The 14,748-nt window shown below is 38.6% G+C and overlaps 3 protein-coding genes and 4 non-coding genes across 7 annotated transcripts; all 7 read right to left on the bottom strand.

The window, feature by feature from the left end:
• Window positions 1–2,514: 2,514 nt before the first annotated feature.
• rpl13a (ribosomal protein L13a) lies at window positions 2,515–5,593 on the bottom strand. Its single transcript, XM_018663691.2, has 7 exons — window positions 5,480–5,593; window positions 4,725–4,797; window positions 4,381–4,446; window positions 4,042–4,143; window positions 3,431–3,516; window positions 3,178–3,237; window positions 2,515–2,772 (listed from the first exon to the last, which is right to left on the bottom strand). The coding sequence occupies exons 1-7, from the start codon at window positions 5,567–5,569 to the stop codon at window positions 2,563–2,565; spliced, it is 687 nt and encodes a 228-aa protein (XP_018519207.1). The 5' UTR covers window positions 5,570–5,593; the 3' UTR covers window positions 2,515–2,562.
• On the bottom strand, window positions 2,958–3,033 carry LOC127143658 (small nucleolar RNA SNORD50). The gene has a single exon (XR_007815223.1). It is a non-coding gene; the product is annotated as a small nucleolar RNA SNORD50 (small nucleolar RNA).
• LOC127143659 (small nucleolar RNA SNORD50) lies at window positions 3,614–3,690 on the bottom strand. The gene has a single exon (XR_007815225.1). It is a non-coding gene; the product is annotated as a small nucleolar RNA SNORD50 (small nucleolar RNA).
• Window positions 4,239–4,319, bottom strand: LOC127143657 (small nucleolar RNA Z195/SNORD33/SNORD32 family). Its single transcript, XR_007815222.1, has one exon. It is a non-coding gene; the product is annotated as a small nucleolar RNA Z195/SNORD33/SNORD32 family (small nucleolar RNA).
• On the bottom strand, window positions 4,519–4,601 carry LOC127143656 (small nucleolar RNA Z195/SNORD33/SNORD32 family). The gene has a single exon (XR_007815221.1). It is a non-coding gene; the product is annotated as a small nucleolar RNA Z195/SNORD33/SNORD32 family (small nucleolar RNA).
• Window positions 5,594–6,541: 948 nt separating the features above from the next.
• atp5if1b (ATP synthase inhibitory factor subunit 1b) lies at window positions 6,542–7,906 on the bottom strand. Its single transcript, XM_018663692.2, has 3 exons — window positions 7,739–7,906; window positions 7,041–7,153; window positions 6,542–6,829 (listed from the first exon to the last, which is right to left on the bottom strand). The coding sequence occupies exons 1-3, from the start codon at window positions 7,805–7,807 to the stop codon at window positions 6,688–6,690; spliced, it is 324 nt and encodes a 107-aa protein (XP_018519208.1). The 5' UTR covers window positions 7,808–7,906; the 3' UTR covers window positions 6,542–6,687.
• Window positions 7,907–8,732: 826 nt separating this feature from the next.
• Window positions 8,733–14,426, bottom strand: zmpste24 (zinc metallopeptidase, STE24 homolog). Its single transcript, XM_018663567.2, has 9 exons — window positions 13,985–14,426; window positions 12,290–12,436; window positions 11,948–12,151; window positions 11,434–11,586; window positions 11,151–11,292; window positions 10,876–11,051; window positions 10,633–10,737; window positions 10,366–10,509; window positions 8,733–10,243 (listed from the first exon to the last, which is right to left on the bottom strand). The coding sequence occupies exons 1-9, from the start codon at window positions 14,090–14,092 to the stop codon at window positions 10,019–10,021; spliced, it is 1,404 nt and encodes a 467-aa protein (XP_018519083.1). The 5' UTR covers window positions 14,093–14,426; the 3' UTR covers window positions 8,733–10,018.
• Between the last annotated feature and the right edge of the window lie 322 nt (window positions 14,427–14,748).

Genomic DNA, 14,748 nt, shown 5'->3' with positions numbered 1-14,748 from the left:
GCATCTGAAGAGGTTTTTGTTGAAGGGCGTCCTTCAGCATTTGTCTTAGTATCAGAGTCCAACTACAGCAAATAGATAGGAGCTACACGGTGGCTCTGAGGCGGTCATGCTCGAGTGTATTTAAAAAGAATCCCCCCACACACACACATAGCCTATTACGCTAAAATGAGATTAAGAGGAAAGAGCAAAAAGGGAAAGAGAGGAGGCAACCTCAGAATACAGATTATCAACTTAAAAAGAAGTCAGGGCTAATTGGCACAGCATACTGTGAGAAGGGTTTATAAGACTCAGCAGATAGGCAGATTATCTCAACAAGTATTTTTATGGGCAAAAGGGACAGATTAAGTTCTCTCTCTCTAATGCAGCAGCAGAGAGAGACAATAAAGCAGTTGTATACTCTCTATATAAACATTATTATATCCACGGTAATATACTGTGCATGTTTATTAGTCTTTCTGGGTGCTGAAGTAGTATCTACTGTATTTGCCAGTGGTTACATGTCTACAACAGACTGTTTCATTTGCAGCCATTTAATATTTACTTCTTCAGATCTTAAACTCTTTCAAATGAAACAGTCACTCTAGGGTTGGGAAACAGTGCCCCACACAATTCATGTTAACCTGCAGCAGGTGCAGGGCAGATCCAATCCTCTGCAAAGTCAATTCAGTGTTTTAATGAATGCTGCCAAGTAAAAACACACATGCCAGCACAGATAATTGGATGCATAGGACTGACACTCAGTAGCATCATCAGAGGATTTGACAGAGCAGACAAGTACACAGGGTCCAATTCATCATGTCAATCATCTCTCATCAGGTACGTTTAGCCTGGTAAAAGCAAAAGTGTTACTCTTTTTCTGGGTTGTATCATTAATGATTAATAGCAGAAGGACAATGTTTTTTTTTTAAGTGCTGGTAAAAAGAGCAGGTGGCCTCACAGCCTGTCCTACCTCAGAGTCTGTCCTAATTAAGTAGAGAAGGTACAGAAAACTCAACCAAAGCGCACTGAATGTCACCCATTTCTCCTCAGGAGACTCAGTTGTTTCAGCACAGAAGTTGTTCAAAGAGAAAAAAAATCAAATAACAAAGTTCCTGTGCGGTGTGATAACTTCCTGAGCAGAATTAGCCAGAAATCCTTTAAACTATATTATTATACAGGTAGTTAAACACTTTGATAAGCAGCTTATAAAGGTTCACTTAAGCGGGGTTTTGTATTAAATCACTGAACTCATATTTGATCAGCTTCAGCTTTAATCTCTGTCAGTCCTGGGAGATTAACAAGATTTGTTCTAAAATGAAGTACCTAAGGTTTTTGAGAGATTGCATCATATTTTACAAGAAGTATTTAAAGGGCGCACGCTGCAAAAAGTACACTTTGACATAGATAAGTCAGGGGGAAAGAAACTTTTTACTTTTTATTTGGACTGGAAAGAGAAATAGTGTAATTTATTTATTTTTACCCTTTGATCATCAGATTGTAAGACATCCAGTTTTCTTTCCTGCATTAAAAACTCTTTGTTTGGTTATCAAGCTGTACCTTCATCCTGAGTTCATACCTTCAATTATGATGCTCACACAATTACTTTGAAAATAATTTCTTCAAATTAAGTGTGATACTGCTCTCTGCTGGTGGAAAGCTTGAACTGCAGTTGGGAAAAAAGACAATTGTCTGTACACGCTGCACCTGATGTTGTTAAAAACCATCCACATCCTGTTACCAATTAAATTGTGATAAACTGATATTAATGAACATCAATGTTGCAATTACAGTTTTCTCAACTGTTTTGTATATGCCTTTTATTCTGTCATGTGTGAAATTAAAATGTGTAATCAAATGCTGCAGCTACTGTCACTTACTTAAAAAAAAAAAAAAAACATGTTAAAATTGCCTTGAGGCAAATGGAAAACTGAATGGCACAGATGGCAGAGAGAGAAAAAATAATGAGATGTGTCTGACTCAAAGATCTAATTATGTATGATATTTGATATTCATGTATGAGCCAGCTGTCAGATTTCTCAAAAGGTGGATTTCCAGTTAGAAATAACACTTCATATCTATGTAATCCAGCAGCTTGTAGACTGATGAAGTCACCATCCCATAGATTAATTACTGCAGAACATGTATTAAACCACCTCATGCCTGAAACAATTATGTTCATGTTCTTTTTCTTCCCTTTTTTTTCTCTCCACTTTTCATAATGTGAAGTTTCAGTTAGGCCTGAGGTAGAAATGCCTCCGGCTTCCACAATATGTAAACCTTTTTGTCAGAAGCAGAAATATTCTGTTCTGAATATTGACTTGAAATTATAAAACCAATATGCACAATATGCATTTGTCATAACTGTAGTACCTAATACCTGCACAAAAACTCAGACAAGTTCTGCAAATTTGTAAGATACAACTCAGCTTTTGAAAACTAGGCCCACATCTGAATGTAAACAGCACCTTTCTACTCTAGAGTGTCCCTATAGCTACAGTGCAATTTTCATGTCAAGAGGAATAAAAACAGTCAATACACTTTCTATAAACATTTATTTATCTTTATTGGCCAGATGAAATCAGTTTAGACAAGGACTCCATACTGTTTCAGAACGTCTGTGTATTTTGCAATCTTTCCCTCAACGTTCTTCTCTGCCTGCTTGGTCAGCTTGACCAGTGTCTTTTTCTTGGCGTAGCGGAGCTTGGCCTTCTCCTTTCTCTTCTCCTCTAAGGTGGCTGTGATAGCCTGGTACTTCCAGCCGACCTCATGAGCCAAACGCCCGAGGAGAGCGTACTGTGGGAGGAAAGTAAAAAGTTGGTTTTATTAACAAACTCAACCATGTGATGTTTGTACCACCACCAGCCAAAAATAAAAAGTCTAAAAATATTGTCTTAAAATTGGGGAATAGTGGTTCCTTAAAAAATATGTTTGTTTTTATGTTTAAAGCTTCAACTTAAGGCACAACTTGTCTCTGACTCGACTCAGTAATCAGATCCGTTAAGTTTGTCTCATCAATAGATGATCAGTTTCGGGATAAAGTGCTCATCAGTGTCAAGTAAGACGTGCTGTGTCAAGTAAACTGAAGCATTCTGATAGGAGTTCAATGTTTGCCAATTTCACATCCAAGTACACTCCACAATTAAAGTCAGTGTGACCCTCTAATCTCAGTCTGCCCTTGAGCAAATACTCGAGGCTCACCTTGCGAGTGGGCTTCAGGCGCACAATCTTAAGAGCAGCTGGGACGACCATGCGCTTCCTCTGTGGAACAAAATGAAAAGTCAGATACAGAAGAAAACAGCACGTCTAAAAAACTGACAGGACAGCATGTCTCAGACGTGATTTCTTTTCAAGGTCATTGCTCAAACAAGGTAGGTAAGGTATTATGAGTGACATCACAGACTGCAGAGTTATGGATATGATGTGGCCCTTGATTGTTAACTGAGATCATCACCTTGTCATAGGGTGGGGGGATACCGTCAAACACCTTCAGCCTCTCGAGAGCAGCCTGGCCTCTCTTGGTTTTGTGGGGCAGCATGCCTGGTGAACAGAGAGAAATCTTTAGATAAATACATAAAGCAACCACTGCAGCTGCTATCGACTGTATTTGTCCAAGCACAAATGTACACCCCTACTCAACTCAGCAATCAGATCCGTTAAAGTTTGTCTCATCAATAGATGATCAGATTCGGGATAAAGAGCTCATCACTGTCAAGTGAGGAATAGCTTGTGCTGGAGCAAATGAATGCAAACATCAAACAATAACTTTTCACTAAAACCTGCATGTAACTCATGGCTTAAGGTCCCACAGCTAGACCAACAGGGCATAATTTCAATCAGGTTAAACCAAATGCATGTCCCACATGCAGCCTCCACTTCACTTCACGTGAACTAAGCTCAGCAAATCAATTATGACCATGTGTCCATTGTCTTTCACACTAAATGTGTCCTTTTATCAACTGTTATCTTTGCTTCATTCTCAGGGTAAGAATCTCTCTTCAGTATTGAAAGAATTTCATGTTCTTTTAAGAAGTCTCTGTTTCCAGAGTTCTGCCACATTTTCACCTCTGACAGTCCTCCAGAAGATCCTGCTAGGAGCTCTGAAGTGGTACGGTCCACGAGAGGGGTTGGTGTTCATCCTCTTGCGCAGGAAAGCCAGGTACTTCACTGTAGAGATGCACATAGTACAGAGGTACTTTATAGCAACTTACAAATACTTAAAACACTAAGCAATAGTAACCATTACTTCAATATGCAATGCTGATGTCTCAGATGGTAGTGCATGTAAGGTATTCTCATGGTCATTTAAACTCGAATAATAGTGGTAAAACATCACTGACAACAAGCACGTCAAAAAAACACAATGAAAACAGCTTCACGTCAATAGGCATACAGCCTACTTACGCTTGTTGCGGTAGAAGTTGCCAGAGATGTTGATGCCTTCACATCTCACCACCACCACTTTGTGTCCTAAAAGAAATGAAGACAGTGATTTAAGATTTAGACTTACTAAAATCCAGTCATGTTAACAATTATCTGCATCCTGTCTCAGATGGTAGTGCATGTGAGTTTTCTCATGGTCGTTAAACTCAAGCAAGGAGGATAATAAAGTCATCATCGACAGATTGCAGCCCAGTATTTAAGTACTGTGTCCATGTGGCTGCTGGACACAGCTTTAGTTAGATATCAACCAACACTTGCATATTATATTTTAATTTCTTAGTTGAAAGAAGAAAAAAAAAACTCACCCAGCAGGACCTGTTTAGCCACAAGGGCAGCAAGCCGGCCGAGTAGATGGCCCCTGCCATCAAGCAGCAGAACCTGCAGGAACGAAAGAGGGAAAGGAATACTGCTATTTAATCTCTTACCCAAAACCAGGGCGCAGGGTACAGTTAACAATTCAAAGGAGCGCTTCAGCACCAACTCTGACAGTCACATTATGATAAGTTAAGTAACTCCTAACAACACCGATAACTACACATAAAATTATCTGTACTAATAAGATGTTTAAGGTGCATCGCTGCCCCCATGAGCCTTATAATAGCCGGCACATGGACAGTAATAACTTACCGGTTAAGCTACAACGTTAGCTTAGCATCAACGTCAAAGCGTGCTGTCACGTTAACTGTTCTTTCCACTTAAATAACAAGGATTAGTGTTAAAGCATGGCACCCTCGTGTAAACAGAGTATAGGCACCTTAAATTTATAGTGAATTTGTCCATATGTCATTTGGATTGAGAGACACAAAGGACACAAGTTGTACCCTGCGAGCTAACAGCATTGACTCGTCAGGGAAGCTGCCATGATGAAGGCATGTCTACTCAGCTACAGCTAGCTGTATCAAACATTTTAAAATTCCATCTTAAAAAAAACACCAAGCAAAACAACGATTACACCAAGTGCTCCCGTAGTTATCACCCGCAATTTACACGTAAAAATACATGATTCCAATTGCATTAACAAGGAAAAAGAAGGCATTTTGACTCCGCAGCAGTTGCCCACCTTATTGAACCGGTCCGCCATGATGTGCGAAAAGAAAGACGTACGGGGTTGCTCGTGGTAAAAGGCAGGGGCAAGAGGAAGTGACGACATTTACATTTCTTTCTCGCGGGATGTGTGTATAATGTTTTTTTTTTTTTTCCTTCTTCTTCTTTTTTTTTAAAACTATGTTAAAGATGTCATAATACATTTTAGATGTCAAGACTACAACAATTATTTTGAGTGCAAATAATGTGATAATAATAATAATGGGAAAATCTTCTATTGAGAAATGTCGTGTTTCTAAAACATTACCAATATTCCTCTCTCCATTCATGATTTTACATATTTTATAAATTCTCTGAATCTTCATCGAAATAAATTATTTTGAATTCTAAATACATATAGAATTCAATCTGCCTTCATCTTATCTGATTTTATCATTAGTGTCATTGTCCTCTCTATTTTTGATTTCACCTTTCATAAGATTTTTAATTTCAATTAACAATGTTTCACATTTGGACTATAATGAAATGGAAATTTATTTTGATTGATGAAGTTGACGTTGGGTGGAAGGAGAAGTTTAGTTAAATGTCAAGTGATGTTATAGCATTTATTTCTAATAAGTTAGTACTCTCTTGATTCCCAGTTGAGAATTTATATTTTTGACTGTCTTCCTCAGCAATTTCTGCTGTCAAATTGTTAATCTCTTAAAAGTGCAATGACATAAATCTGTACAAAGCAGCAAATCCTCACATTTGAGAAGCTGAAATTAAGGAATGTTTAGTAATTTTCTATAAAAAAAAAAAGACAATTAATTGATCCTCAAAATTATTGAATTTTCTATTGAATAAACTATGCGCAAACAGTACTAAAAGATTGAGCTACCAATGCCATTTAAATTACAAATTTATTTATACAGCACACAGGAAGATATGTTAATGTTGCCATAAGAAAAGCATTAAAGTGTTTTGGTTTTTCCACTTTGGCTTTTTACCTGCAACATACAACACACTGACCTACTACAAAACAAGATATATGGTTGAAGAAGGTGTACAACTTCACAGCATGCCATGGAAACAATAATCATTTTATGAACAGCTTTAATAACTTTCAAGCATTTACAGAACAATCACCCACACATTCATGACTGGCCCGATGACACAGTGCATGCAGCAATCTGAGATACTAAAGGTGTTGGACTGGGATGGTGAGAAAATGGCAACTTTCACTCAGTCGTCGTGCTTCAGCTTCCTGATCTTTCCCTTGTGGCGGTCAATCTCGCGCTGCAGACGTTCAATCTCCTTTTTGTGGTGATCAATTTCCTCCTGGTGGTGCTGCTTCAACGCAGCCAGCTGTTCCTGCTCCTTACGCCTTGATGGATGGATACGGGAGGTGACAAGAGAAGAGAAAGGATAAACAGTGAAAAACAGAGGAAGGGAACAGAGAATGGATAAGAGACACAAACAGAGAGATAATAGGACAGTACAATAAGATCATAATAAAGAGAAAAGTAGTAGAGCTATATGTAGAGCCAACACTCCTCTGTCCACATTTGGCTGTTGTAAAAGAAAGAAATACACACTTGAAGTACATCTCCTCCTCAGCCGCCTGCTTCTTGCCCATGGCGCCACCTGCCTCTCTGATGGATCCTCCTCCTCCACCACCTTTTCCTGCACCTTTACCCAGCTCACCCAGCTGAGCAATCCAAAGAGAAAATGGTTAGTATAAACATTCTGCAACACAATTAGAGCCTTGACATTTCCTTAAGGGACAGGGGCTTCAAATTACAGTTTTAAGGTTATTTTCTCTCTGCAGTTTTGTTATCAAGACGTGTCTATGTGACACTAAGTAGATGGACCCTGTGAAAACCAGCCTATTCTGAAGGTCAAGATTCACTTTATTTCACAAAGGAGGGGAAAGGGCTTCTTTGTTTGCTAGGTGACAATAGAGACAGAGGTATTTGGAACAGACTAGAAAATGTTTGTGCAAAAACAATGCAGCCAAGACCCCAGGACAAAAATGGTTTGACAGCCAGCCAGCCACTGGTATTTTACAAGACTTGAGCTAATTTAACCTTGACAGTGTTGTAAATCTACCCTACTGCAAAACTGACCTGTAATCGTGTCACCAACGGTTGTTTATCTATTTTGACCTAAAGGTAAATTTCTGATATGCAAAACTATCAGGTTAATTCATTTGAAATGATTCACAGACAGCAGCATAACGGTCACAAAAAAGCAGTGTTTTAATTAAGTGATTTGTTAACAGGACGTTATTTACCTGGTCGGATGACATTCTCAGCTGTGAGGTGACAAAACTCCTGATGTTAGGCCTCAGAAACCTCGCCATGTTTGGTTCTCACATGTGAAATCAGCACTGACAGTAACTGCGAAGCTTGCCCTTGTCCACAGATGTACACAACAGGACGGCGCCATTATTAACTACGACAGGGGTGACGACACAAGCATCACGTTGGTCTTGTGAGAAACGGAGTAAAATAATAATTCATGTGCGGATATATTTTTACAGAACGCTTCTAAATTTGACATTGTATACATAATTAGTAATGTAATATAGCGTAAAGAAAAACACCGTCTCCCATGTTTTCGAAATGGTATGGTCTTAAAAACGGGCAGCGTGAAGACGCACGTTCTTAACGGAGCTATTGACCTTACGTTGCGTTTAATTAAAAAAAAATATTCACAGAGATTTAACTTTGTAAATAAGATTATTAGCTCGAATTCGAATATTAGGTCAAAACTATAAACACAAATGAGGGGAAAAAACTTATCAGTATGTAACACTTAAAGTTGTGTCTTTCATTTATCTAAATCAACAACTCTCTGGTTGCTTCTTATTTTTCTACATTCCTGAAATTGTCAGGGACTATTTACATTTATCTTTTCATGTTTAAGTTTTGTGTCATATTTTTACATGCATTCTTGTATTGATTGACGTTTTCAGATAGAGCTCAAAGAGGAAAAAATGGATCCATTTAACATAATTTCAAATGATATTTGTAAATCAGTCATATGGAGCAACATTCCCATACACGACTAAAATGGGTAATTTATTAATAAAAAAATATACCATATTACCAAATTATTGACTGGTTGACTGGCTACAACTTCTGATGTATTACTTGATGACACAGTATGATTTAAATAAAGGCTGTCATGTACTGAGTCATAAATTACATGGGATTGCAAACTCAATCCCATGTAATTTTCATAACTATTTAAAAAATAAAAGAAGAACCCAGAATAATAAAAAATGCTTTGAAGGATTTTATTCAATGCTGCAAAGGAAGTATACAGTCCCCTCTGAACAAACCAGGCACTGGCTTATTGGTAAAAGGAACCTCGCAGACCTCCTCTCCAAGGTCCCCTATAAATATTTTGCTTTCCAGGCAACTCTGCGCTCACTCAGGCCCAAAATCCAAGAGATGAAACAAACAAACAAACAAAAAAAAAAAAACAACCCACTATATCAACTTAAAATTTCAATCCACATTCAACATTTTTCACAATTCACTTCATACGTCAATACTCTACTAATTAAAGTTACATATGTACAGGTATGGTTGCACCCTTGTCGTCGAGCAAGTACTTTAGAAAAAAACAAGGACCCATGCCCCCCAAAATGCATGTAAAAAATGAAAATCAGAAGCCAAACATAATTTCAAATGAAATTTTCTGCACTGCTCTGTTCATAGTATTTTCATTATCTGAACAAAAACAGCAGTAATTCGAGGCACTCACTTTTTTTTTTTTACTGTGGTAAAGCATCTACATAGTTCCTCTTGCAAAACTGGGGATCTGATTTAATAACTGGATTAACACGTATTCTCTTGAGATATTGCATTTAAAAGAATAAAAAAGCAACCATTGCACTTGAGGGACAAATCAAATTCTGGCCTGTGTATCTGAAAATATATATTGTCATGAGTTCGTAAGAAGTCATCGGTCTGCCCACCTACCACATCTGTATTGACAGCAGATAAAACTCTCAGTATATTGTAGAATTAGCCGTCTCTTTACTCTTATGCGCTCAACAGTTGGATGCCATATCTCCATCACAAGAACAAATAGTTGTGCGAGTAAAATTCAAGGTTTTGTAGATGACAAATTGTTTTTGTTACACTTCCTTTTTAGATTAAAAAGAAACCAAGTTACCAACAGTTATAGTTATTTTAAGAATAAATTTATCTGCAAAATGTGGCCTGTGCTCTGACAATACTCTTTTAAAACACACATTGCTCAGATATATTGCTCCCAGCAAGTGCAAATTAGGTGTCTCTAAAGAAAGAGCAGAGACCTCAGTATGAGCTCATTTTTTGGGGGGCTGCTTTATGCTGATATGTTTTGGTTTTGTTTAAAACAAAGCTTCAAAGGGAACAAAATGGAAAGAATGGCAAGTGAAGAAGAGACTAAAACAAGATAAAACAAGATGAGGGGGTGCAGGTGAGTAAAGAAAGACCAGGGTGCATCACAGAGCCAGGAGTGGCCTGCGGAGGCCCTTTGGAGGAGGCAGCGGTCGCCGCTCCCCCTTCCAGCCCCGTCAGTCCTGCTTGACGTTGCCCAGCGCTCTGAGGCGCTCCAGGAGGGGAGGGTGGGAATAGTGCCACATGGAGAACAACCAGTCGGCCACGGGGAAGCCCAGGTTATCCTTGTTGAGCTTGATGAGGGCAGAGTAGAGCTCGGAGGCTTTGCCCATGCCGCGTGCGAAGGCATCTGCCTGGAACTCGAACCTACGACTCAGAACCGTCAGACAGAAGGACAGGAGCTGCAAAGACAAAATATGAAAATATACATTCGTGAGGACGTAGATCTGCATATTATGGAATATATAAATAGCTCAAATCAATGGAATTTTCAGATACAATGTTTATAGAACCTCATAGTCACCTCATTGTACGGGGAGAAGATGAACTGGAAGATAATCATCAAGCCTATTAATGTGGGTTGGCTGTCATTGAAGCCAAAAGCTACAAACAACTCCTTACGTCCAATCAGAACAGCAAACAGGGAGAAGCACAGGAAGGAATTCATCTGCAGAAACAAGATGTTATTTGCATATTTACTTCAATCTGTATCAGTAAATGATAAAATGAAAACAGAATAGAAAACTTTACAGAAAGCAACACTAAAAAGAGAAATTCATGAAATCCTGACCTGACTGATGACAATATTCTTTACAGTGTGGCCAAGCTTCCAGTGGCCGAGCTCATGACCCAATACTGCGAGGATCTCTGGGTTGTTGCAGCCTTGTTTCTTGTTCTGTGCAAAAATTAAACTAATCATGCATTTCATATAACCCTAATGCTTGAAGCCAAACAAACTTTGAAACCATGTCAAGGCTAATGAGAACTGTGGTTTATAGCAGTGCAATAAGAAGGAGGTTTATGACTAAGTAACCTTAGGTTTGGCTTTTGTTTCGCTGGATGTCTCATCGCTCTCCGGCTGCTCGGCCTGTGGCTCTCCAGTCTTGTTGAGAGGCGAGTAGTCTTCCAGCAGAGTGTCAAACAGCACGATGCGTTTGTTCTTAAAGAAGCCATAGAAGTATGCATTGCTGTGTGATGAACGCTTGGAACCTGAGAGCATGAAAAACATTCAAGATGATTAAAGACACATTCACCTTATCTTACAAACTTTAAAATAATAAACAGGCATTTATATCCATGAAACTTTACCTTCTACAACATAAACCTTAGTGAGGGGGAAGCTTATACTCTTGGCCATGGCCTCAATGTCTGTCTTCAACTCTCCTTCTGGCAACGGAGTGAACTTGTCGAACAGGGGAGCAATGTAATCAGCGTAGATGGTGACAAGCACCTAAGAACACAGGAGAGGAGGAGATGTATTATGATGAACTGGTGGTACCAAACAACTAACCACAGCACAACTATGGAGCAACCTATGAGTTACTTTTTTTCTACAAGTTAAACCTCTGCTTAACAAGCTGGCACCACTAACCAGAGAGACAGCCAGGGTAAAGAGCCAGGCGTAGATGAAAAAGTAGTCTCCACCAATTTTGATGATGTACAGGAGCAGTGAGGTTACGGGCAGCAGGATGCACTGGGTCACAACAAACTTCTTTACAGCATCCTTCAGGAAGAACCCCAATGTCTGAGAGGAAGACCAGACATTAAAATAAAGAAAAACGATGGAGGACAGAAAAAGAGAGGGACCTATCAGGATGTGTGTGTATTTGTAGGTGCGATTAACTGTAGTCTAGTATCAAACAATGACACTAGACCTCTGATGTGTTTGTGAAAAGTCTGTAGTTTTAATCTGCTGTGGTCTGCTTGAATTCATATCAAATAAGAGGGTGACACATCCCTCAGTTTGTGTCAACTTCTCTGCTGTCTGCAATCCATTGTAACCATCATGAAACCAAGCCGACCACAGCTGCAGTTCTTCCTGAGGAAGGAAACTACAAAGCCACGTTTCAGGTCTGCAGAGGATGAGTGGTGCTCAATCAGTGTACCTGCTGATTAAAGCCGTGCTTCTCCTCAATGACAAATGTGTTGTACAAACTCCAGGGAAGTCCAGTTAAGGCACTGAACAGGGTGGCAAGCGTCAGAAACACGAGGGACTGGGTGATCTCGTACTCTGAACCGTATCCGAAGCGAGTCGTCACAGAACCAGCGACGCCCCACAGAAACGGGATTCCCCCAAGGAGCAGGATCAACTAAAAAAACAAAAAAAACAAAAAACAATTAAACCTTTAGGAAAGAACATGTAAAATATTTGGCACAAACACACTGAGTTTAACAGAAAATCACTTGTTGTGAAATGATCTGTTTCAGTCTACTGGTTCTGTTCGTACCGTCCCCTCAGTCTCAGAGTAGAGTCCAGACCAAAAGCTGAAGTTGCTTTTATCCAGCTGATAAAGACGTGACTTCTCAAATGTTTCAGAATCCATGATCTTCCCTAGCTCCTGTGGCACATGTGTTGTTGTTCTGTATATCCTCCTCTGTGGAACACAAAGATCAGCACCAACGTTAAATCTCAGCACGTTTGTCATCACAGTATAAACAGGGGGAAGCACCCTTTGTGCTTAAGGCAAGCTACATATTTCAGACATATTACAGGTGTGTTGTTGAATTAAAACATTATCAAACCTTTATTTATTTATTTTATACCTTTATTGTTGTATTCTGCTGCTGCTGCCATTTGCACTATATATTGTTATATTCTATTTTATACCATTGTATTATTCTATCTTGTACTGTTTTTGTATTTTTGTTGCATTCACATACGGACTACTGTGACAACCGAATTTCCCTTTGGGGATGAATAAAGTCATCTATCTATCTATCTATCTATCAAACGTCAGGCAACTTGAGAGAAAACTGGCAAAATTTTGTTACAACATTGACAATAAATAAGTATTTGTTTTAATTCTCAGCTTCTTTTGCAGGTGTATGCTCCTAGAAGCACTTATTTGACCTGTCAAGCTTTTACAACACCTAGTCCAACAGCAAGATACTCCCATCACAGAAATGCTTTTAATGACCCACATTACTTTTACATGTTCATTTCTTCTCAGGTTCATTTTCGCTCAAAAAAATTTGCCAATTGAAGAATATAAATTTTTAAAAATATTAAATTTATTCTAAACTTTAAAATTATTGACACAATACTTTTTCAAGAATATTTTGCATTACCTATACAACAGCCCTGTATGAACAATTCTGTAAATGTGTAAATTAACCTGTGTTGTCCATCTCTTGCCTGTATATTGTAGCTACTTGTTTTACTTTGACTGCTTATGTGAGCTGTGTAGCTTTGTTCGCCCTCTCCTCTAAATTTGTTGTCTGTGCTGTGTCTCAGTGCATCAAGAGCAACTGGAAAAAAATCTTTGTATGTGGCAACATGCTTGACGAATGACTCTTAAGCCTTCTTTGAACTATGTTTTGCCTCAATTCCTGTTTCTAAAGAAAACAAAACTTCATCTTCATAGATTTCACTGTGACTTCAGCAAACATGGTGAGAAAAAGAAGTCAGTTGCGCAATTCAGGCAGTGAGGGGCTGACCATTTGTTTCTACATTTTATAATTCATCATAAAGGATAACATACATGTCTAGTCAAGTTCTACTGGCTCCATTCAACACTTAATATAAACTAATGTAAATAATCAAAACTTTGAGGTAATCAAAATTTCACACAACTGAAGGACTTCAAAATATGCATTTATATCAGTCAAAACATATATATAACCTATGTCTTATACAGTATGTAGATTTTTGACAAGTCTTAACTAATATAGCAGCTGTTATGTAAGTATGTGCAATATAAGAAATATAAAAAACATCTGGTTTTAATATTATGTGTCACCATCAAATTGATTTCTGCTACACTTCTGTTAGGAAGAACTACTCATCACACAGAAATCACACGTTTTAAGTTGTCCAGTGTTAGCTTATTTCACGGATTAATGTATTTTAGAGACTAACTTAATAAAACACATTTACAAAGCAGAAACTCTGAGTCTAATACAAACACTAATGATTGACTTACCTGTCTGTAAGAAAGGTATGCCTCCCATAGGTACACTGTCCAGGAAAATCCCAAAACAGCATAAAATATCTGCTTTTCGACCGGGAGGTCAAATATAGTTTCAACCATGTTTGCTCTGTTGTTGGTCTATGTAGTTGGAGCAGGGCTGGCTACCTCGACAGGCTAATGCTAATGTCAACGTTACCTAGCCTGACTGGTAGCTTCAGGCTAGCAGCTACTTAGCTCCCGCTCTACACACAAACAAACAAAGACACTTTAAAGTTGAATCAAGGGAAAAGTGTGCCCACGTTAAATCGACAGATACGGACTAACTTTAACTCGGAAATCTCTGCATCCAGTTTCCATTCCTATGTCAAGGCTTTTACAGCTAATATCTTTCCATTCATGCGAGATGCGAGCCTGTCGGTGTGGCAACCAATTCGGTCCTCACTGAAACGTTGTTTAACTGCAGTTCCGTCGTCGAGGAACTTACTGAACAAATACTGTACTATAATATATAAGTTAATAAAACACATATTGATACACACTCTTATGAATAGATACCCTCACATAAAATTTGTGTCAAAAATGTTACGTGAAACATGGATAGGTTTTACTTCTGTCTTAACCCAACAGATAGAGGAACAGTGTTATTATGTCTTCTCGTGCTTGTACGTAGAGTCAGTGACAGTCGCTAAACCAGCATACATGTGGCTCGCGATTTGGTGAGAGTAAATTAAGAAGTGTATAGAGAAAATAATGGGAAACTTTCCTCCTCATCCTCT

This window comes from Lates calcarifer, linkage group LG19 (genome assembly GCF_001640805.2).
Source record: "Lates calcarifer isolate ASB-BC8 linkage group LG19, TLL_Latcal_v3, whole genome shotgun sequence".
In the NCBI taxonomy this organism is placed as follows: domain Eukaryota; kingdom Metazoa; phylum Chordata; class Actinopteri; family Centropomidae; genus Lates; species Lates calcarifer.
This window is presented reverse-complemented; position numbering and strand designations above follow the sequence as displayed.